This window comes from Salvelinus alpinus, chromosome 2 (assembly GCF_045679555.1).
Source record: "Salvelinus alpinus chromosome 2, SLU_Salpinus.1, whole genome shotgun sequence".
Classification (NCBI taxonomy): domain Eukaryota; kingdom Metazoa; phylum Chordata; class Actinopteri; order Salmoniformes; family Salmonidae; genus Salvelinus; species Salvelinus alpinus.
In genome coordinates, this window is record NC_092087.1 from 65780256 (window position 1) to 65804448 (window position 24193).

General features: G+C 42.5%; 2 protein-coding genes across 5 annotated transcripts in view; both read left to right on the forward strand.

The window, feature by feature from the left end:
- Positions 1-14823, forward strand: part of LOC139544069 (uncharacterized) — a 41854-nt gene extending 27031 nt beyond the window's left edge. The window contains exons 14-19 of the mRNA XM_071350788.1: positions 3799-4016; positions 4247-4430; positions 4621-4776; positions 5767-6102; positions 7879-9573; positions 13066-14823. Of these exons, the coding sequence (XP_071206889.1) occupies positions 3799-4016; positions 4247-4430; positions 4621-4776; positions 5767-6102; positions 7879-9549 (2565 nt within the window). The 3' untranslated portion in view covers positions 9550-9573; positions 13066-14823. The remainder of the gene's footprint in view (positions 1-3798; positions 4017-4246; positions 4431-4620; positions 4777-5766; positions 6103-7878; positions 9574-13065) is intronic.
- Positions 14824-15339: 516 nt separating this feature from the next.
- Positions 15340-24193, forward strand: part of LOC139544051 (signal-induced proliferation-associated 1-like protein 2) — a 99960-nt gene continuing 91106 nt past the window's right edge. For all 4 annotated transcript variants that reach the window (XM_071350748.1, XM_071350757.1, XM_071350774.1 and 1 more), the window contains exon 1: positions 15340-15548. The gene's annotated coding sequence lies outside the window, so the exon portion shown is untranslated. The remainder of the gene's footprint in view (positions 15549-24193) is intronic.

Below are 24193 nucleotides of genomic sequence, written 5' to 3' on the forward strand. Positions count from 1 at the left end.
CGGGGGTGGCAGCATCATGTTGTGGGGGTGCTTTGCTGCAGGAGGGACTGGTGCACTTCACAAAATAGATAGCATCATGAGGAAAGGAAAATGATGTTGATATATTGAAGCAACATCTCAAGACATCAGTCAGGAAGTTAAATCTTGGTCGCAAATGGGTCTTCCAAATGGGCATTGACCCCAAGCATACTTCCAAAGTTGTTGCAAAATGGCTTAAGGACAACAAAGTCAAGGTATTGGAGTTGCCAAAGCCCTGACCCCTGCTCCAAAACCACCATAAAAAATATTATAGAAAATTTGTGGGCAGAACCGAAAAAGTGTGTGCTAGCAAGGAGGCCTACAAATCTGACTGTTACATCAGCTCTGTCAGGAGAAATGGGCCAAAATTCACCCAACTTATTGTAGGAAGCTTGTGGAAGGTTACCCGAAACGTTTGACCCAAGTTAAACATTTTAAAGGCAATGCTACCAAATAAAAATTGAGTGTATGTAAACTTTTTTACACCTTTATTTAACTAGGCAAGTCAGTTAAGAACAATTTCTTATTTTCAATGACAGCCTAGGAACAGTGTGTTACCTGCCTTGTTTAGGGGCAGAACAACAGATTTTTATTTTGTCAGCTCAGGGATTTGATCTTGCAACCTTTCAGTTACTAGTCCAACACTCTAACCACTAGGCTACCTGCTGCCCAGAAACTTCTGACCCACTGGGAATGTGATGAAAGAAATGAAGGCTGAAATAAATCGTTCTCTCTTGTATTATTCTGACATTTCACATTCTTGAAATATAGTGGTGATCCTAACTGACCTAAGACAGGGAATTTTTACTAGGATTAAATGTCAGGAATTGTGAAAAACTTTCTTTAAATGTGTTTGTCCAAGGTGTATGTAAACTTCCGACTTCAACTGTACATACATACAGTCGTGGCAAAAACTTTTGAGAATGACACAAATATTAATTTCCACGAAGTTTACTGCTTTAGTGTCTTTAGATATTTTTGTCAGATGTTATTATGGAATACTGAAGTATAATTACAAGCATTTCATAAGTGTCAAAGGCTTTTATTGATAATTACATGAAGTTGATGCAAGAGTCAATATTTGCAATGTTGACCCTTCTTTTTCAAGACCTCTGGCAATCCGCCCTGGCATGCTGTCAGTTAACTTCCGGGCCACATCCTGACTGATGGCAGCCCATTCTTGCATAATCAATGCTTGGAGTTTGTCAGAATTTGTGGGTTTTTGTTTGTCCACCCGTCTCTTGAGGATTGACCACAAGTTCTCAATGGGATTAAGGTCTGGGGAGTTTCCTAGCCATGGACCCACTTAGTTATCACTTTTGCCTTATGGCAAGGTTCTCCATCATGCTGGAAAAGGCATTGTTTGTCACCAAACTGTTCCTAGATGGTTGGGAGAAGTTGCTCTCAGAGGATGTGTTGGTACCATTCTTTATTCATGGCTGTGTTCTTAGGCAAAATTGTGAGTGAGCCCACTCCCTTGGCTGAGAAGCAACCCCAAACATGAATGGTCTCAGGATGCTTTACTGTTGGCATGACACAGGACTGATGGTAGCGCTCACCTTGTCTTCTCCGGACAAGCTTTTTTTCCAGATGACCCAAACAATCGGAAAGGTGATTCATCAGAGAAAATGACTTTACCCCAGTCCTCAGCAGTTCAATACCTGTACCTTTTGCAGAATATCAGTCTGTTCCTGATGTTTTTCCTGGAGAGAAGTGGCTTCTTTGCTGCCCTTCTTGACACCAGGCCATCCTCCAAAAGTCTTTGCCTCACTGCGCGTGCAGATGCACTCACACCTGCCTGCTGCCATTCCTGAGCAAGCTCTGTACTGGTGGTGCCCCGATACCGCAGCTGAATCAACTTTAGGAGACGGTCTTGGCAGTTGCTGGACTTTCTTGGGCGCCCTGAAGCCTTCTTCACAACAATTGAACCGCTCTCCTTGAAGTTCTTGATGATCCGATAAATTATTTATTTAGGTGCAATCTTACTGGCAGCAATATCCTTGCCTGTGAAGCCCTTTTTGTGCAATGCGATGATGACGGCACGTGTTTCCTTGCAGGTAACCATGGTTGACAGAGGAAGAACAATGATTCCAAGCACCACCCTCCTTTTGAAGCTTCCAGTCTGTTATTCGAACTCAATCAGCATGACAGAGTGATATCCAGCCTTGTCCTCGTCAACACTCACACCTGTGTTAACGAGAGAATCACTGACATGTCAGCTGGTCCTTTTGTGGCAGGGCTGAAATGCAGTGGAAATGTTTTGGGGGGATTCAGTTCATTTGCATGGCAAAGAGGGACTTTGCAATTCATCTGATCACTCTTCATAACATTCTGGAGTATATGCAAATTGCCATCATACAAACTGAGGCAGCAGACTTTGAAAATTAATATTTGTGTCATTCTCAAAACTTTTGGCCACGACTGTACATACATACATACATACACTACCGGTCAAAAGTTTTATAACACCTACTTATTCAAGGGTTTTTCTTTATTTTTTATATTTTCTACATTTTTGTGCACAGCCTTATGGGTCTCCCAGTCATGGCCGGCTGTGACACAGCCTGGGATCGAACCCGGGTCTGTAGTGTTGCCTCAAGCACTGCGATGCAGCACCTTAGACCGCTGCTCCACTCGGGAGGCCGGCCTCCATCATTCTTAAATGGAAGAAGTTTGGAACCACCTAAACTCTTCCTAGAGCTGGCCGCCCAGACAAAAACTGAGCAATCGGGGGAGAAGGGCCTTGTTCAGGGAGGTGAACAAGAACCCAATAGTCACATTGACAGAGCTCCAGAGTTTCTCTGTGGAGATGGGAGAACCTTCCAGAAGGACAACCATGTCTGCAGCACTCCTCCAATCAGGCCTTTAATGGTAGAATGGCCAGATGGAAGCCACTCCTCAGTAAAAGGCACATGACACCCCACTTGGAGTTTGCCAAAAGGCACCAAAGGACTTGGACCATGAGAAACAAGATTCTCTGGTCTGATGAAACCAAGATTGAATTCTTTGGCCTGAATGCCAAGCGTCACTTCTGGAGGAAACCTGACACCATCCTTATGGTGAAGCATGGTGGGGGCAGCATCATGCCGTGGGATGTTTTACAGAGGCAGGGCCTGGGAGACTAGTCAGGATCGAGGCGAAGATGAACAGAGCAAAGTACAGAGAGATCCTTGATGAAAACCTGCTCCAGAGCACTCAGGACCTTAGACTGGGGCGAAGGTTCACCTTCAAACAGGACAACGACCCTAAGCACACAGCCAAGACAATACAGGAGTCTCAATATCCATGAGTGGCCCAGCCAGAGGCCGGACTTGACCCTGATTGAACTTCTCTGGAGAAACCAGAAAATAGCTGTGCAGCGACGCTCCCCTTCCAACCTGACAGAGCTTGAGAGGATCTGCAGAGAAGAATGGGAGAAACTCCCCAAATACAGGTGTGCCAAGCTTGAGGCATCATACCCAAGAAGACTCGAGGCTGTAATCATAATAGTGTATGCTTGGCTATCCAGTCATGGTACATGATGAGTTCAATCATACTAGCCATGGTAGCCCTCTATAGAATGAAAGACCTGAAAAAAATATAGATTTTGTTTTCATAGCAGAATGCAACCCTATGTCCATTATCTAGCAATAGATTATGACAGGCGTTATTAGTTCAGAACTCGCTAAATTTGATTGGTTTTGAGCCTCTGTCAGGCTTAAACTCTGATGCAAGAATATTCAAGTCACCTGCAAAAGTGTAATTGTTCCACATAAAACATACAGTATGATCTTCTTTCAGAAGGACTATCAGGTCATAAAAGAGGAGGTGGAAGAGATGGAGGGACTGGCTTTGCGACTACAGGTCCTCCTACCTGACATGACAGGGGCTTTGGGGGAGGACATCCATGCGACCCAGCAAGCTTGGGAGGAGTTGGGCTGGAGCATGGCAGAGAACCAATGCAACCTCCAACAATTTCAGCAACTGCAAGACTTTCTTAGGGCCTACCTGGCCATGATGTGAGCAATTACACATACAGTATGATGTCAAATATTGTTCTTGGTACAATTGGTTCTTGATACAACTGAAATGTTGTTCCTGTTTTGTCCTGAATAATGCACATGTATATGTTAAGTGCTCATGAATATGCTTATTATGTTTATTGTAATAACCACAATGTACTTACTGAGTCCCTCCCCCCCTCTCTTTCTTTCTCTCTCTCTCTCTCTCTCTGATGTCTACCCTACAGCTCATGGACAGAGGTCACGCAGACTTGCATTTTCTCAGAGGCTTCAGTCCAGCAGTGGAGATTGGCAGAATCGAGTGTTCCATCTGAGCTAGATCTGAGGATAGAGCAGAAGTTTGACGAGTTTGACAAGCTCGCTGCTGCTGGGCAGAAGCTTATCAAGGAGCGACATCACTTGGCAGATATTGTGAGTTCTTTTACAACAGGGGTCACAAACATATTTTCCCACTGTGGACCACAGCCTTTGAAAAGACTGTGATTAACTCAATGATTTGTACTTTCACTTGTTTTAAAAAATTGAACTAGTCTAGTTGCACAAACCCCAATGACCCAACCATTAGAAGAGACTGAAAATATCTGGCAACTGTTTTATACAGATAAAGGAGAGGACTGAGGAACTGCAAAGCATTCTGGGATGGATCCTGGTGTACTGGAGGGCACAGAAAGACCAGCTGGGTAGGGAGAGGTCAAGCGATTCAAGAAGTGATGCCCCTGAAGGAGACGCAACCAGATTTTCACAAGGTCAACCCCAGGTAGGATATCCCTGCTACCCCCTAAAAAAGGTATAACAATTATAATAATGAAAAATGAATACATTTACAGAATATCCCTGCTTTCACACCAATATGATATTTATTACATTTACATTACATTTAAGTCATTTAGCAGACGCTCTTATCCAGAGCGACTTACAAATTGGTGCATTCACCTTATGATATCCAGTGGAACAACCACTTTACAATAGTGCATCTAACTCTTTTAAGGGGGGGGGTTAGAAGGATTACTTTATCCTATCCTAGGTATTCCTTAAAGAGGTGGGGTTTCAGGTGTCTCCGGAAGGTGGTGATTGACTCCGCTGACCTGGCGTCGTGAGGGAGTTTGTTCCACCATTGGGGTGCCAGAGCAGCGAACAGTTTTGACTGGGCTGAGCGGGAACTGTACTTCCTCAGAGGTAGGGAGGCGAGCAGGCCAGAGGTGGATGAACGCAGTGCCCTTGTTTGGGTGTAGGGCCTGATCAGAGCCTGAAGGTACGGAGGTGCCGTTCCCCTCACAGCTCCGTAGGCAAGCACCATGGTCTTGTAGCGGATGCGAGCTTCAACTGGAAGCCAGTGGAGAGAGCGGAGGAGCGGGGTGACGTGAGAGAACTTGGGAAAGTTGAACACCAGACGGGCTGCGGCGTTCTGGATGAGTTGTAGGGGTTTAATGGCACAGGCAGGGAGCCCAGCCAACAGCGAGTTGCAGTAATCCAGACGGGAGATGACAAGTGCCTGGATTAGGACCTGCGCCGCTTCCTGCGTGAGGCAGGGTCGTACTCTGCGAATGTTGTAGAGCATGAACCTACAGGAATTTATTTATTCTTTATAACAAATTCTTTCAGAACAATACCATTGTTCTATTGAAATTAGACACATTTAACGCACTGAACTACGTCGCTGTTGTGAAGCTACCGTAATAATGTGTATAGAAGACCAAATGCTTTCTGATTATATTCTACCTGCCCAAATCTTTGGTTTTCTTTGCAGAATCTATCCTCTCTGGCAGAACACAACAAGTCCTCTGAAAGCCTGTCCACAAAGCACAGGCTCATGGTGGCGAGCCAGTTTGAAGGACCACAAAAATCCCAAGCAGGGATAGGTCACCATGCAGAAAACTTTGCCAAGCCAGTAAACGTAACACCACACGTCCCCTTGGATGTGGCAGTCAACTCGCCCAGCATTATCCTTGAAGAGCCCTGTGCTACTGTCACCCCACTGGGCAGCAGCATCAACCTCATCCTCAGTTTTGACCAACAGCCACCAGGGGGCGGTCTGCAACAGGGTCCAGTGGAGCCAAAGCAGGCGGTGGAACCTGTGCATAGGGTGAGTACAGATCACCACATATTCATATCTACATACCACAAGACAACATCAACCAAATTAAAAAGGGAGTATGCAAAGTTTTGGACAACCGTCAGATTTGAATTCTGTTGCTGTTGATGTCTGTAAGCAGGTAGTTGACCCAACGTGTATAATGATGTTATACTGTCAAGTCTACCGAAAAGGCACAAATACACTACATGGCCAAATTAGTGGATTCAGCTATTTCAGCCACACCCGTTGCTGACAGCTGTATAAAATCGAGCACACAGCAATGCAATCTCCGTAGACAAACATTGGCAGTAGAATGGCTCGTAGAAGAGCTCAATGACTTTCAGTGTGGCACCATCATAGGATGCCACCTTCCAAACAAGTCAGTTTTCACATTTCTGCCCTGCTAGAGCTGCCCTGGTCAACTGTAAGTGGAAACATCTAGGAGCAACAACGGCTCAGCCATGAAGTGGTAGGCCCCACAAGCTCACAGAACAAGACCGCCGAGTGCGTAAGCGTGGGAAAATCGTCTCGCCTTGGTTGCAACATTCACTACCGAGTTCAAACTGCCTCTGGAAGCTATGTCAGCACAATAACTGTTTATCGGGAGCTTCATGAAATTGGTTTCCATGGCCGAGCGGCCGCACACAATCACACTTCACCATCTGGCAGTCTGACAAACAAATCGGGGTTTGGCGGATGCTACCTGCCCCAATGCATAGTGCCAATTGTAAAGTTTGGTGGAGGAGGAATAATGGTCTGGGGCTGTTTTTCATGGTTCAGCCTAGGCCCCTTAGTTACAGTGAAGGGAAATCTTAACACTACAGCATACAATGACATTCTAGACGATTTTGTGCTTCCAACTTTGTGGCAACAGTTTGGGGAAGGTGTTTTCCAGTTTAAGCATGACAATGCCCCCATGCACAAAGCGAGGTCCATACAGAAATGGTTTGTCGAGATCGATGTGGAAAAACTTAACTGGCCTGCACATAGCCCTGAACTCAACCCCATCGAACACCTTTAGGATGAATTGGAATGCCGAATGGCGAATGTGGCTGAATGGAAGCAAGTCCCCGCAGCAATGTTCCAATATATAGTGGAAAGCCTTCCCAGAAGAGTGGAGGCTGTTATAGCAGCAAAGGTGGGGACCAACTCCATATCAATGCCCATGATTTGGAATGAGATGTTCGAGAGCAGGTGTCCACATACTTTGTAGTGTAGTGTATTTCAAGGCCGATAAACCTATCCCCACAGCTAATAATACAAAACATCTTGTAGAACCTCAAGACGTTCAGGCACATTTCTACTGTGTTTATCTTAAAAAGCTTTAGATTGGGACTGGGATAGGGAGAGCTGATCCTAATGGCTTAGAGCAGCTATTAGTAAAGGAATGTGCTGTAAGATTTCTGTCAGGTCTCCCATTCCAGAAGTGGTATTTCATCAACTTGGCTCACACTCAGTGGATTAGTCATGGTCAAGCCATTGCCACTGCAGCTGGGTATGAGACCACCTCATCTCCATGTGATTTTCACAAAGTTTGCGGAATGTAAGATCCCATTTTGAAGGCTTGCAGCTGAAGTGATGTCTTAAAATAACGTACAGTATTTTTATACAGAATCAACTACATATTTCATAAAGTGTGCACGAGTATCAGAAATTGGTTCTCCGTAAATGAATCTAAGATGTCTTTGATCATGATTGCATAAGCATTTAATTTCAAGGAACATGAAGGTCACATTTTGCAGAGTTTTGTATTTGAATACATCTAATTATCTTAATCTTTTTCAGGTGAGCACCTATCTGCAAGTCACAGATGGAAGTCCTGTTTTTGAAGATGTGGCATCGTCTCATGTTACTGACACGAGCCACGTGTCAACCACCTTTTCCACAAGCTCAATCAACGCTACTTTCATACCCCAAGTCAGGACTGTCTTGCTCCCCACCTTACCCAGAATCAGTTCCACCTCTACCTTAAACCTGAAGGGACTAATGAAGAGGAGGAAGAAAATGACACACAGGCACACTGTGACTGGAATTGTCGCAATGCCCAAGCCAGAGGGGGTTACTACCGTGCCCATCGGTGCCACACACAGAGCTTACACCTGGCCACTGGAGGATAAGAAGGAATGCCATGCCACACAAGGGAGTCCAGTTAATACAGAACTCCAACTGTATATCAAAAATAATTCTGTGGTGAGTGTCATGGATGGCAACTCTTCAGGCACGTCAAGCATTCCTCCCGTTCCTACCATCCAGGGGCATTTCTTGCATGGGCCCAATGAGATGACCATTAGGCAAGACAAGAGCCACTATGGCGTTATCCGTCTTGGGTCGATGTTGAGTTTTGACCTGCCCAAGGATTGGGGGAAAATCTCACAGATAATTGCAAAAGACCTCACACCTGAGAAAGTGCCTTTTGAAGCCAATGGGGACCATGCCAGTCCACCTTTGAATCTGTACAGACCATCAGGCTCAAACACACTCGGTCAGACTCACGTATTGTCCAAAGTAATTGGACAGACTTTCGCCCTCAGTCCAGAGAAGGAAAGGCATCTTGAAGCTGATGGGGACTGTAGACCGTCAGGCTCAAATACACTCAGTCTAACTCAGAAAGTGATTGGGCAGAATTTCACCCTCAGTCCAGGGGAGGAAAGTATATGCGAAACAGGGGACTTTGCTGTTCAAAATGGTTCACCTTTGAATCTATATAAATTGGCAGACTCAAATACACTCAGTCAGACTCACAAAGTGATTGGACATACTTTTGCCCTCAGTCCGAAAGAAGAAAAGAGCTGCGAAATAGCTAGGCAGGACTCGCAAAAGGTCAGCTCAGAGTCTGTTTCTCTTTTGGTTCAGTGTATCTCGCTACCTGAGAAAGACGACGTCTATCACGACCTCAGAAGCGCCACAAGGAGTCCTGCCCTTGCTGCTGGACATGAGAACATTTTCTCCAGCACTGTTGGCATCCACGATGAGGATAAGGTCGAGATTTCCATTCCAGTAGCCATTTTGGACTCTAAAAAGCAACACACTGAACCAAACTGCAGCAGCTCGATGATGCATGACCACGCCCGCACTGAACCATCACAGAACCACAAGCACAACTGTTTAAGTGTTCACACTAAGATTCAAGACCTCAATAACCACATATACATCCCTTCTGCAAAGAGGCAATTCGCTTTCCAAAGTGACCTTCGAGTTGTAGAGATCAAGGGCTTGTCTACTGTGTCTGAAGACTCCACATGGATGGGTGTGCGCAGTTCTGGACGAGTCATTGTGTGCTCTGAGGACAACTGTTGCGTGTGCTCCGACAGTCCCGCACCAATGATGGTACTGGGAAAAGAAACTTCACCCAAAAGAGAACCAGATCATATTCATCCTGATCATTGGCAGTTTGAGGAGGAGGAAGAGGAGCTGGAGGATATTTGGAATTGCACAGACCGTGAAAGAGCACCTTGAAATACTGTGGTCCCAAACTCTGAGGTACGTAGATAAACAAAAGTATCCATCTTATAGTTTGTGGTCACTTAGAAATGTCCTTGTTTTTGAATGAAAAGCAAATTTTTTGTCCATTAAAATACCATCAAATTAATCAGAAATACAGTGTAGACATTGTTCATGTTGTAAATGACTATTGTTGCTGGAAACAGCAGATTTTTTTTGATGCGATATCTACGTAGGCGTACAGAGGCCCATTATCAGCAACTGTGTTCCAATGGCACGTTGTGTTAGCTAATCCAAGTTTATCATTTTAAAAGGTAATTATTAGAAAACCCTTTTGCAATTATGTTAGCGCAGCTGAAAACTGTGGTTCTGATTAAAAAAGCAATAAAACTGTCCTTCTTTAGACTAGTTGAGTATCAGCATTTGTGGATTCGATTACAGGCTCAAAATGGCCAGAAACAAAGAACATTCTTCTGAAACTCGTCAGTCTATACTTGTTCTGAGAAATGAAGGCCATTCCATGCAAGAAATTGCCAAGAAACTGAAGATCTTGTACAACGCTGTGTACTACTCCCTTTACAGAACAGCGCAAACTGGCTCTAACCAGAATAGAAAGAGGAGTGGGAGGCCCCGGTGCACAACTGAGCAAGAGGACAAGTACATTGGAGTGTCTAGTTTGAGAAACAGACACCTCACAAGTCCTCAACTGGCAGCTTCATTAAATGATACCCGCAAAACACCAGTCTCAACGTTAACAGTGAAGAGGCGACTCCGGGATGCTGGACTTCTAGGCAGAATTGCAAAGAAAAAGCCATATCTCAGACTGGCCAATAAAAATAAAAGATTAAAATGTGCAACAGAACACAGACACTGGACAGAGGAACTCTGCCTAGAAGGCCAGCATCCCGGAGTCGCCTCTTCACTGTTAACGTTGAGACTGGTGTTTTGCGGGTATTATTTTATTGCTTCTTTAATCAGAACAGTTTTCAGCTCTGCTAACATAATTGCAAAGGGGTTTTCTAATGATCAATTAGCATTTTTAAATGATAAACTTGGATTACCTAACACAACGTGCCATTGGAACACAGGAGTGATGGTTGCTGATAATAGGCCTCTGTACGCCTATGTAGATATTCCATAAAATAATCAGCTGTTCCCAGCTACAACAGTCATTTACAACATTAATAATGTCTACACTGTATTTCTGATCAATTTGATGTTATTTTAATTGACCAAAAATGTGCTTATCTATCAAAAACAAGGACATTTCGATTTGATCCCAAACTTTTTAATGGTAGTGTATCTGCACTTAAAACACACACACACACACACAAAATGCATCTGTGTAATATACATACAGTCATGGCCAAAAGTTGAGAATGACACAAATATTAATTTTCAAAGTCTGCTGCCTCAGTTTGTATGATGGCAATTTGCATATACTCCAGAATGTTATGAAGAGTGATCAGATGAATTGCAAAGTCCATCTTTGCCATGCAAATGAACTGAATCCACCAAAAAACATTTCCACTGCATTTCAACCCTGCCACAAAAGGACCAGCTGACATCATGTCAGTGATTCTCTCGTTAACACAGGTGTGAGTGTTGACGAGGACAAGGCTGGAGATCACTCTGTCATGCTGATTGAGTTCGAATAACAGACTGGAAGCTTCAAAAGGAGGGTGGTGCTTGGAAACATTGTTCTTCCTCTGTCAACCATGGTTACCTGCAAGGAAACACGTGCCGTCATCATTGCTTTGCACAAAAAGGTCTTCACCGGCAAGGATATTGCTGCCAGTAAGATTGCACCTAAATCAACCATTTATCGGATCATCAAGAACTTCAAGGAGAGCGGTTCAATTGTTGTGAAGAAGGCTTCAGGGCGCCAAAGAAAGTCGGGCAAACGCCAGGACCGTCTCCTAAAGTTGATTCAGCTGCGCGATTGGGGCACCACCAGTACAGAGCTTGCTCAGGAATGGCAGCAGGCAGGTGTAAGTGCATCTGCACGCACAGTGAGGTGAAGACTTTTGGAGGATGGCCTGGTGTCAAGAAGGGCAGCAAAGAAGCCACTTCTCTCCAGGAAAAACATCAGGGACAGACTGATATTCTGCAAAAGGTACAGGGATTGGACTGCTGAGGACTGGGGTAAAGTCATTTTCTCTGATGAATCCCCTTTCCGATTGTTTGGGGCATCCAGAAAAAAGCTTGTCCGGAGAAGACAGGGTGAGCGCTACCATCAGTCCTGTTTCATGCCAACAGTAAAGCACCCTGAGACCATTCATGTGTGGGGTTGCTTCTCAGCCAAGGGAGTGGGCTCACTCACAATTTTGCCTAAGAACACAGCCATGAATAAAGAATGGTACCAACACATCCTCTGAGAGCAACTTCTCCCAACCATCTAGGAACAGTTTGGTGACAAACAATACCTTTTTCAGCATGATGGAGCACCTTGCCATAAGGTAAAAGTGATAACTAAGTGGCTTGGGGAACAAAACATCGATATTTTGGGTCCGTGGCCAGGAAACTCCCCAGACCTTATACCCATTGAGAACTTGTGGTCTATCCTCAAGAGGCGGGTGGACAAACAAAAACCCACAAATTCTGACAAACTCCAAGCATTGATTATGCAAGAATGGGCTGCCATCAGTCAGGATGTGGCCCAGAAGTTAACTGACAGCATGCCAGGGCGGATTGCCAGAGGTCTTGAAAAAGAAGGGTCAACACTGCAAATATTGACTCTTTGCATCAATTTCATGTAATTGTCAATAAAAGCCTTTGACACTTATGAAATGCTCGTAATTATACTTCAGTATTCCATAGTAACATCTGACAAAATTATCTAGACACTGAAGCAGCAAACTTTGTGGAAATGAATGTGTCATTCTCAAAAGTTTTTGCCACAACTGTACATTCTTGCATCAATTTTTCTACGCACAAAGCAACTGATTTCTGAGGTGGCTCTTTTCCACATATGCAAGTTTGAGGTGTGAGTTGGGTAAATGCAATGGCTTATGAATCAATAGCACCGTCTGATGGATACTCAAAGAAGCAACAAAAAATAAATTGATAAGCATTTCCACACAGAAATATTAGGGATTGGGTAGGTCTGATGCATGCATTGATAAGCAGAAATAACATCAGTTTCTCTTGATGAGTTTCATGATCCTAATTCTCATGAAATATGCATACATTTGTACATCATAAAATCATTTTGACCATATGCTGACAGTCAATTGGTTTCATGATGATCAAGAATTCTCATAAAATACACACACACACACACTGCAAAGTGTAGCCTAAGTAAATAAATAAAAGTGATTTAGATTTCAGACTTTTACACTTCAATTCTAAATCAGTTTTACATGGACACCGCATTAGGAAAATCTTGTAGTGTATGTATGTCTGTTTTAACACAGATATAGCCTGAACATTCTGAGTGAACCATTGTCTGAAATAGATTGAACTGGTTTTGCCTTGAACAACTCAATTTTAATCTTTAACGTATTTTCATGATGTTCCTTCTCCCACCAGGTGGTGGCAATGCCACACTGACCAGTGACCAACCAGCCAGAGATGAAAGTGGCCCTAAACATAAAGCGTCTCAGAGTAGGAGTGCTGATCTAGGATTAGTTTGCCTTTTAGAACAAAATTAATAAGATTATGTGGACAGATCCTAGATCAGCACTCCTACTCTGAGATGCTTTGTGGGATACAGACACAGATCTAGGATCAGCTTATTCTCCCCCTTTTCCAACTTTGACTCCATGGACTTTTACTTCACATTGCCTCAGTGACATTAGAGGATCATCGTGTGCAAGCAGCAGTGATGGAAAAAGTACTCAATTGTCATACATTAATAGAAAATGACTCAAGTAAAAGTGAAAGTCACCCAGTAACATATTACTTGAGTAAAAGTCCAAAAGTATTTGGTTTTAAATATACTTAAGTATCAAAAGTAAATGGAATTACTAAAATGTACTTAAGTCTCAAAAGTATAAACCATTTCAAATTCCTAATAATAAGCAAACCAGGTGGCACAATTTGAAAATAAATGTTTTATTTAACAGATAGCCAGGGGCACACTCCAACCCTCAGACATAATTTACAAACTAAGCATTTGTGTTTAGTGAGTCCGCCAGATCAGAGGCAGTAGGGATGTGTGTGAAAAGTGTGCGAATTGGACCATTTTCCTGTCAAAATGTAAGAAGTACTTTGAGTGTCAGGGAAAATGTATGGAGTAAAAAGTACATTATTTTCTTTCGTGTAGTCAAATTAAAAGTTGGCAAAAATATAAATAGTAAAGTACAGATACCCCCAAAAACTACTTAAGTAGTATTTAAGTATTTTTACTTAAGTACTTTACACCACTGGCAAGCAGTCTGCAAGAATCTCACTACAGGAGACTGAAAACATCCATACAAGACCAAAGGAGTCATGAATGTATTGTGATGCCACATTGTACAAAAGGATTCATGTCTTCTTCTTTTTTCTGTGTAATGCTTTGATGGGAATGGTTCTTTAATAAGGGAAATTGGCTAGAATTCCCCATATTAAACTCTTAACTGGGATTTCGACTAGGTATCATCCCTTTAATTTTTTTACCAGGTAAGTTGAACACATTCTCATTTACAGCAACGACCTGGGGAATAGTTACAGTGGAGAGGAGTGGCGGATGAATGAGCCAATTGGAAGCTGGGGATGATTAGGTGGCCATGATGGTATGAGGGCCAGATTGGGAATTTAGCCAGGACATCAGGGTTAACACCCCTACTTTTATGATACGTGCCATGGTATGTTTAGTGACCACAGAGAGTCAGGACACCCGTTTAACTTCACATACCAAAGACAGATTTCCACTCAATAATTGATGGACGTCAATGGCCAATGGAGGGCCGAAGCACTACAGTCTTCTTTGTGACTCTTTCCATTGGTTACTGGCTGTTTACACGACTTGAGTGTATGATACAACATAAAACAATATAACATTACTGTATTGAAGAAATCAGACATGTAGGGTCACAAATAGTGCAATACACTGAACTGAATGGACTTACCCCATTGAATACCATACAAGATGATCAAAATGTATTTGCTCTGTCTCTAATGCCACTTGGTGTCTTATTTCTTTCAACTGTGTATGAATTGCATGCAGGGCACATAAAGAAACTGCTATTTTAATCTGCTGTACAGTAGACTATCACTTAAAATTTTAATCACTTTTGTAAAAAAAAAAAGAAGAAAAAAGACGAGAAATAAAGCAAAGAATTTGCAGCCTCTGTTCATATTGAATTGAAGTGGTTTGTCAGTTCATTAGTTGTAATAGAGAGACCTTTTTCAGGTTATCATGAAGTTCAACCTCTCATACCCGTTCAATGAATTTGAAGTATATAGAAAGATTGGCTTTAGGCGTAGATATTTTAGATGGTCAGGCTCAGATATATTCACTTTATTACTGTTACAAAAAGCAAGCCAACTTGTAGTCCAATTCGTGGCTCAGCAAGCTTCCAGATGGGGCCAGTAATGGACCATTTAAAAGCCTTCATTTATATAGGCTACTTTATGTGAACACAATCTAGGCCATTACGTAATTCATTGTCGAGCAGCACTGGAAAGATAATGTGTCACTACTATTATTTATGCTAATTTTTCATTACTGTATGCTCATTCTTTCTGCATTATTTGTGTATATGTTTCAGTAATTACAAGTGATGATTGACATCTCAAAGAACAAACGAGCATCAACGTCACGGTAGACAGCCTATCCCTAAACAAATGACCGCATGGGGGAGGCGGGACTTCTTCCGATTCTGCCAGCGCGACTCAACAGAAACTAGTTGTATTACACACAGCTAGGCCTATTGATACAGTTCATGAATTGTAGGGACGGGGCTTTGTCTAGTTACAATTGCATAAAGTCACTGATAAACACAGTTTATTCTTCAACTAGGATGTTAAGCCTGCAAGTTAATCGTTTTGGATAAAATGGGATTGGAGTTATCTAGATCTCGTCGGAGGTAAGATATTTTTCATTGAGGTGTTGCTTTTTTTTTGTTGTTGAAGTAATTCGATTAAAGTAGCGAAACTTATAAGAATAACACTTTGGCATAAGTTGGTATCAACCGAATGCTACTTTATAAGTCGGCCTGACCATCTAAATCTGGTGTCGAATGGTAAAAACAACAGCGAGATCTGAAAAGGGTCTTCGATTCTATTGTGCTGCGAGTTCGCTCAACAGCGGGCTCTCTAGCCCAAATTACATTAACTTTTCATTAGAAGCAAAACACCGTTCATAAATTATAAACTGGACTGATATTTTGTAGCCATAATTGATAGGATACTGCTTCGTGATTCTACGAATATCATTGCTCGCGCAACTTCAACTTATTTCCTTTGAGTCCAATTTTGATTGTTTGCAAAACTCACTGCATGTTCTGTTGGATTCAAATGTAAGAAGTAAAAACAGTGGTGCCTTGAGTAGTGGGTATACAAACATTTTGCCAAAATTACACTTAACATTTTTGTGAATAATTCTGAGAAACAGTGACATACACACCTAAAATGATAAATCCCATATTGGTCTTTGTCAGGACAAGCTGTGCATGTAAGCTAAAGTCGTCCATATACTTCCCATCTGGAACAGTTCGTGCATATATTAACACATTTGACGTTTTGGTCTCCCGCGAGTTTGTCTGTTCGTTGCACATTTCTTTTCTTGAGGGTAGCCGAAGATAACGCCCCTTCATTAATGATTGGTCAACAGTAGGGATTCCCAATGAATTGTTTGTAATTCAAGGACTAATGGTTTTATGCAAAACAAATGTAACTGAAAAATACTGCACCAAACATCTTCGTTGTAAAATTGCTCAACTACGATCTCCTTGACAAAAGTTAAAATTAATGACAGATTTCTTCAGTTATTTTAGATTAATTCAGACTATTTTGAGGAAGTGTATCTGGCTACGGCGTTCCAAGATACGGCTTTTTTCTTGTTTTTCAAGCGAAGGTCTTATAAGGGAGTATGCAAGCACCCTCGTTTGGTTCGCCTAACCGAAGCATGCAGAAGGCGTAAAGGTGTCTGCATGCTTCCCGTCCGAAATAATGAGATTTTGTGATGTTTTGGTCTTCAGCGAGGCTTTCTTCGGCTGTTCGTGCGCACAATTTTTTTTGAGGCAAGCCGAATTTCGGTAGCCAGTCTACTCCCCTTTTGTCGGTCATTGGTCAACAGCAGGGATCCTCAAATTAAGTGTGTTTTTTAGACGACTTGTTATCATGCATATTTTTTCACTTGAGAAAACCTGCACCAAAAAACTTTGTTGTATTTCAAATTAAGATCTCCTCCGTTAAAAAGTCTAAATTAATGACAGATTTTTTGAGTTATCTAAGATTCATTCTGACGATTTGAGGAAGTGTATGGCAACTCAAGATGGACAAACAGTACATTTGCTGCTTTATGCTTGTTTTAAGCGAAGGTATTTTAAGGGAGTATGCGAGCACACTCGTTTTGCAAGGTGCCAGCTGAACTGAAGCATGCGAAAGCCTTGATAGTTAGCCCTTGATCATGATTCCGTTCCTTTACATTTCACATAAGTCATTGGATGAAGGCGTCATCTGTACGGGGGAGTTTTGTTATGAGCCCCGACACTCGTTCTGAACTTGAAAAAAATAAAATATTTCACCTTTTATTTAACCAGGTAGGCCAGTTGAGAACAAGTTCTCATTTACAACTGTGACCTGGCTAAGATAAAGCAAAGCAGTGCGAATCAAACAACAACACAGAGTTACAGTTTAACTTTAGTCCGTCCCCTCGCCCCGACCCGGGCGCGAACCAGGGACCCTCTGCACACATCAACAGCAGTCACCCACGAAGCATCGTTACCCATCGCTCCACAAAAGTCGCAGCCCTTGCAGAGCAAGGGGAACCACTACTTCAAGGTCTCAGAGCAAGTGACGTCACCGATTGAAAGGCTATTAGCGCGCACCACCGCTAACTAGCTAGCCATTTCACATCGGTTACAGATGGAATAAAAAAACATGCAGTCAATAATACAATAGAAAGGTCTATATACAGGTTGTTGCAAATGAGGTAGGATAAGGGGGGTGAGGCAATAAACAGGCAATAGTGGCGAAATAATTACAATATAGCAATTAAACACTGGAGTGATAGATGTGCAGAAGATGAGTGTGCAAGTAGAGATACTGGGGTGCAAAGGAGCAAAATAAATAACAGTATGGGGGATGAGGTAGTTGGATGGGCTATTTACAGATGGGCTATGTACAGGTGCTGTGATCTGTGAGCTGCTCTGACAGCTGGTGCTTAAAGTTAGTGAGGGAGATATGAGTCTCCAGCTTCAGTGATTTATAAAAAAAAATGTTGCAGTTCGTTCCAGTCATTGGCAGCAGAGAACTGGAAGGAAAGGCAGCCAAAGTAGGAATTGTCTTTGGGGGTGACCAGTGAGATATGCCTGCTGGAGCGCGTGCTTCGGGTGGGTGCTGCTTAACATGCATTGCTTGTGGTACAGTTTTGGAAGTATAACGACCTTATCTTTCATATCAACGAGAAACGTTCAATTGATAGACACCTTTTTATAGGGTTAGTGTTCCCACAAGGCCATATCGCCGTGTTACAGCAAGTGTTTACAGAAGAAATACGTAAGACAGAGGGACCGCTGTGCTATTTAGTTATCTAGCATGCTCCGAACACCTGTGTGTGTAATGGAAGAAGGCTGCTTGAAACATCACATTGGCTACAACTGTGATAAAGCTGGTTAAAACAGTGTGTTTTGCGTTTGTGAAATAATTTTGTTGGGATATGAAAGTAAAGGGGTTTATGTTTCTAGGACCGTATTGCAATTAGATAGGGCATTTGGCTGTTTTGGCAGCCAGAGCCAGTCTACCTCTGAAAATAACATGAGGTCCTTTGACCTTTAGGAGTAACGGTAACGTTAGGCTTCTTAAGAGTACATCTTGGGCCTGCTAATAGTAGACCTACTATTGAAACACATAAATAAGTCTTGTCAACTGAGTCAGAAATTCACAGGTTTCAGATTTGCGCCATGTTTTTCTCTCTCAAGTTTTCGCTCTCACACTTAAAAAAATAAAAAAAAAGATCTAATGTTGTTTTTCTAAGTCCACAAAATGCGTAAACCACATCAGAAGACAACTTTTGAGATCTGGGAAAAATCTAAGACATTTTCTATTTTTGAATGCAGTTACCCTTTATTTCAAGGGCTCTGGTACCTAACACTGTGTGTGGTTAGTGGTGTTTCTGGGGCACATGAGATGGACTTTGCAAAACAAATGGCTACTGGATTGATAATAATAATCGTGATATTATTTTGCAAGGTAGGCATAGGCTACATTGTTGCTAGGTAATGTTTAATTGAGAAGGTTTTTGGGAAAGCCTTTCCATCTACCTGAAGACGTTTAGGCCTATCATTAGCATTGCTATAATTGTTTGAAACCTGGACATTTTTATTTCATATTATGAGGCATTTCTTACCTTGCTTCAAAGTAGCCTATAGCCAAAATTGATTTTATAAAGCTTTCCTGATATGCGTTTTCCTGTTCAATTGGTTTTCTTTCCACTTTCTTTCATTGTCTAGCAGCCAAAGGCATTGTCCTAGTCATATTAGCAACCCATGATGGTTGTTTCATCTTTAGGACCCTTTCTACATTTCAAATGGATATTTCCGTCTCTGATGGTATGCATCCTGGGCGTTAAGAAGTGAATATACGCAATGACCACTGAAAAATAAATGGTTATACGCCGTATACTTGCGTAGCCAATTTGAGAAGGCATAGTGGTGTATACTTGCGTATACCCTCCACTACACCACTATGCCTTCTCAAATTGGCTAAGTTTGCTCTACACAACATTTTGTATAGTTTCTAATGAAACTGTCCTAAGTGTGTAGGCTGTTGCTAAAAATTGTGTTTTGATATTGTAATAATGATAACATAGTGATATCGTCATCGCTATGCTATCAAAATAAGTCTCATACACACAAGCGTACATGAGGACAATTTGTCAACTGTTCTAGCTGGTACCTGTGTAAGAGTTTGGGTTATATTGAAGCCATGTCTGTTTCTTCTACCTCGTGTGGCAGTGCTAACCTTGACAGTCCAGCTGTTGTCTTCATCAGCATACAATGCGGTGCTTTTGATTTCGGACTTTTGGAGGAACACCTGCCAAGTACATCTGCGTGTCGCTCGCTGATGTGTTGCGTGTTTGAGATGTCAAACGCAATGACTTGTGAAGTGGTGTATCGGCCATGAGAAAATGAATCGGACAGAAATGCTCAACTTTGAAAAAGGGGTGTAGTTTTCTCCAGGACAGTACTTGGTAGTTCAAGAGGCAGTCAAGAATAGAGTAGCCTAGATTATCATTCAAACCGAGTTCACAATGCAAAATCATCTCCTTATGCTTGGTCAAGTCAAGATCCCTTTTTGTTCCGGGGACTTACTATTTCGGAAAACCTATGAGGATCCCTACAAAAAAAATGGCTATGGGAACAAGGGAAGTGCTGTGGTCCTTTGGCTCCCAAAATCCTTCCACTCATGAACATGCCTAAAATGCTCATAACTGGCAACCAATACTAGCCTGCATACCCTCCTCATATGGCTAAAATCAATAGCATTTGTATTGCCAAGCGCCTGAGAAGACAAGCTTAAGGGTGATTTGTTTGGCCAGATTAGCTCCTTTTATCTGAATTTGCAAAAGTGCCTGTCAGCACTCAAGCCCGCTCAATGGGGCTCCAAGTTCCTTTACTGGAGGCAGCTAATTAAAAAGCATAGCTTTTGTTTCCACTCAGTTTTCTAATCCTGTTCCTGGAATGCTGGACAGCTGAGACGAGCCAAGCCCGTTTATAGATGCAGTCCACACTCCAGAGCACTGTATTCAGTGTATTTTATGTATGCATTAAGGTACCCTTAAGCAGGCTAGGGAAAGTCGTTCCCTCTGCAAGGTGTTCACTGTAGATGAAAGTAATCCACAAATCCCTATCTGCATTCCCCTTTTCCTCCTCCCCACTCTTGATGTTTGAAAACACAGAGTACTTCTTACTGTAGGGCATTGGAGTGTAATGTTAGCTGGATCTGTTGTTTGCGAGTCGAGTTTCTCTACTTATCTCCATATTCCCCACCTCTTTGTACCCCTGCTTCGTTGGTTCCCCCGGGGAGGTTAAATAATTGGAGTGTGATCTCATCGCCAGTATCCTACATGGCAGGGAAGATCATGTGCACAGTTTGCATGATTATAGATAATTGAGTGAGAGAGAATCAATCCGGATGTGTTTCGTGTTTCGTGTTCCTCCAAACAAGGTCAAGAGAGGAAGGACTAAGTGCCATACTCCTGTAGACTAAACAAGTTATCCTATTGTCCTTCACTTGACCTTTTGCTTACCCTGCCGAGTAGTGTACTGCACATATTTCAATTCCTAACCAGGTGTCTGCAACTTTGTGCCGCACACTTTTCTTTCTCTATACACAAACCCTGTCTGGTGCAGAACAGGAAAATGGCCACTGGCGATAGGAGAGTCTGCACATCGAATCATCCACATGTGTAACCTGAGCGCAGGCCAGCTTGTAGACCTATTTCAATGTGCATGACTAGAAAGGCTGCATGATAGTGTTACAGACAAGGGGTTTTAGAAGTGGGTAAACACATTTTTTAAAACGGCCTTTATCAGCTCTGTTATGACCCGGTATCAGGTAACAAGGGAATCCATGGACGCAGACTGGGATTAGCGAGCTGGGGCCATCTGTGCGAAAGACAGCGGTAGCCAGGCTTTTTCTTGGTGTCCCTGCATGGAGTCCGGAAGTGTCTGCCGGAACCCCCGTTGACGTCCTTATGCATCTGGGCCACCCTGGGGTCTTTTAATGATTTGATTTCACCATGGAGCTGGAGGGAGGAGCTGCCTCCACAATCGCCTCCCTTCATTCCCAATTCTCCATACCACAGGAGAAAGGAGACTGTGGCCAGGCAGGCGCCACATCTCCGTAAACTCCACAGAGAGTTAAGTTGCAGGTCGATGAAGAAACATCTCCTTCCCCATGATAGCAGCAGAGAGCCCTAAAGAGCTCGGGGAAAGGCATCTCACTTCTGCTCTACTGATTGCAGTGACATTCAAACATGAATCACCTGGTCTTAGCACCCTGCGTTGCCAGCCCAGCTAGTCAGTCACAGGGGCCATAGCCCTTGCAGGGTGAAAAATGGGATTAACAGGTTTACCAGTGCAGACAGCTTTATTTGCTCATCGTGTTTGTGTGTTTAATCTATTATTAGCTGTAATTACTATACGGCGACTGTGGGCCTGCGTGGTGTCTGGGCTGGCTCCATAAACTGGTCAGGTGACTGACTTAGGTCACAGACCACGGTCAAGGTTTAAGTTCAATTAAGTGGATTGGCTTAATTTAAGTGAAGGAGTTAAACCAATTAAATATTTAAATACTGAAGCATCCTTCTGATGAACTTTCTACTTTCAGCGTTTCGAAGAATGCTAAATAATTTCTGGTGTGTAATATGTCTGCTTTTCTTCATAGCTATGGCTCTGTGGGGTCCTTGGAGAAATAACAACGACTGAATCAACACTACTGCTATTCTAATATACCCCTGTAAGGAAGGATAACATTTAGCCCACTCTTGTGTTGTAACCCCATTTCCAGTCTCTGTAACAGTTTGGAGCCTCTACGCTATCATCTGAAATTCTCTCTAGCCAGCACCACAGACTCCCAAGGGAGTGGATCAGGCTGCTGGCAAGGCCTTTCCCAAACATGCAGCCATCTGCCTCGACACCTGACACCATAGCCCACACTGCAATCCAATTCGACTTCTCCTCAGAGACACGTTTGTTTCTATTAAAGACTGTTTAAAAACTGACGACCAAGCATTATCACCACCAATAGAATAGATAGGCCATCTCCATTCATAAGTCACCCACACGTTCCTTCCTTTTCTGGGTGAAAATAATCTGTTGACAACATGTTTAATATTTGAAAATGGCTGTGGATTGCTATGAATGTGGACCACTCAAGTGTGCCTGAATGCTTGTGTGCTTTGGCTGGGGAAGCTTTTAACCAACCTTCAACTGCAGTTCCTACTGGATGCGTTGCAAATTAAATGTGACAAATGGATGCTGTGTGCTTTTTTTTTTTTTTTTTTTTGCTGACAAGTATAATTGAGGACTGGGCCGTTTGTAAATGTATTTGTTTCATTGGTTTGTGCAAAGGGTATTTTTGACTGATGTGCTGAGAGTTTATTTCCGTAACATTTAAATTTGGCTGAATGTATGGTTATTGAAATCTTTGAGTTAGTAGTAATAATAGGCCAGGGCTGATACGGTTGTTCTAAGTACACCCTTTGTTTCCAGAGTGCTCAGTATAGGTAATTTTTAAGATCTTAAGACATTTTGAACTTTACATCAGACTACTAACAAAGACAAGTGCAACGTTGCTCACAGCGAACTGTGTTTAAAAGTAGACAGCCACCTTTAATTTCCCCACGGTTGAAGGTGTTTTCAGGATGTCAGCAAACGCCTCCGGGTGAAAATGTGAAGAATTTCACCTCTTAATAAACCTCTAATTGACAGGCACTTCCTCGGTTGGTGTCCACTGGGGAACCGCAAAAGAACGAATCGAGCTTGATAGGTCTATGAGAAGAAAGAGCAGACTTATGCTATTGTAGAAACACCTGCCAAAAGGTTGGTGAAGCAACACCAGTTGTTGTCGTGCATCTGTATGCTATAGAAAAGCAATCAAAAGACAGACTGTGGGTGTATTTGGTGTTATGGCACTTGGAGGCCTTTGTAACTATTGAGTAGCGAGGAGCTGCCTATCAGTAGATTGGGTGTCTACAGAGACGAGCATCTGGGGCTTGTCTTTACTGGTTAAATCAAAAAAGGTTAGCATATTTGGACACCTTCTCGTTTAAAGTTATCTATTGGATCTTGACAGCTGTGCTGACACGTTTCTTATGTCTTTCTCTTTAACACTTTAGTAATGGATTTGAGGATTGGGCAAGGCTTTTTTCTCCGGATGACAGTTTCAGTGACAATGGTTCTGCAATTATTAGTGAATGACAAGCGACTTTGTTGTTGTATTAATGCATACGTTAGCCCTTGGGGTACATTACTCTCCATTTCTATGCTTAGCGTCATATTTGTTTGCTCGATTTACTAATCGTAGTTTATTACATTTAGTCCCTCAGAGCTATCAACTCCAAATGAGAATCCCACAGTTTGTGTTATTTCAGCAACGACATGGGAACCATTTCGTATTTCCATTTCTCATTGCCAGAGGAGACAATAACTTTCGAGCCATTTGTCTAAGAATTAATGAGGATGTAGACTAAATGTCCTCGCTATGACAATAGGGTACAAATTATGTTGTTTGTGGCCTACAATTCCCTCCATATTACGCTGATGTGATTTCCCATGACATTTCAATTTTTCTTTGTGGGTTTGTTTGTGTGGGTGGATGATGATCCGTATATCCTAAATTAATTTATGTAATCCTCCTTAACCTTTCTCTTGTGCTGTAAAGGGAGATTTGTTTGCTCTGACTGCCTTAATATGAAAGTAGTGTTATTCTTTGTAATTTACAGTGGATGGTGATAAATAATAGTACAACAATATCCTTTTTCTGGAATACACTATCATTAGAA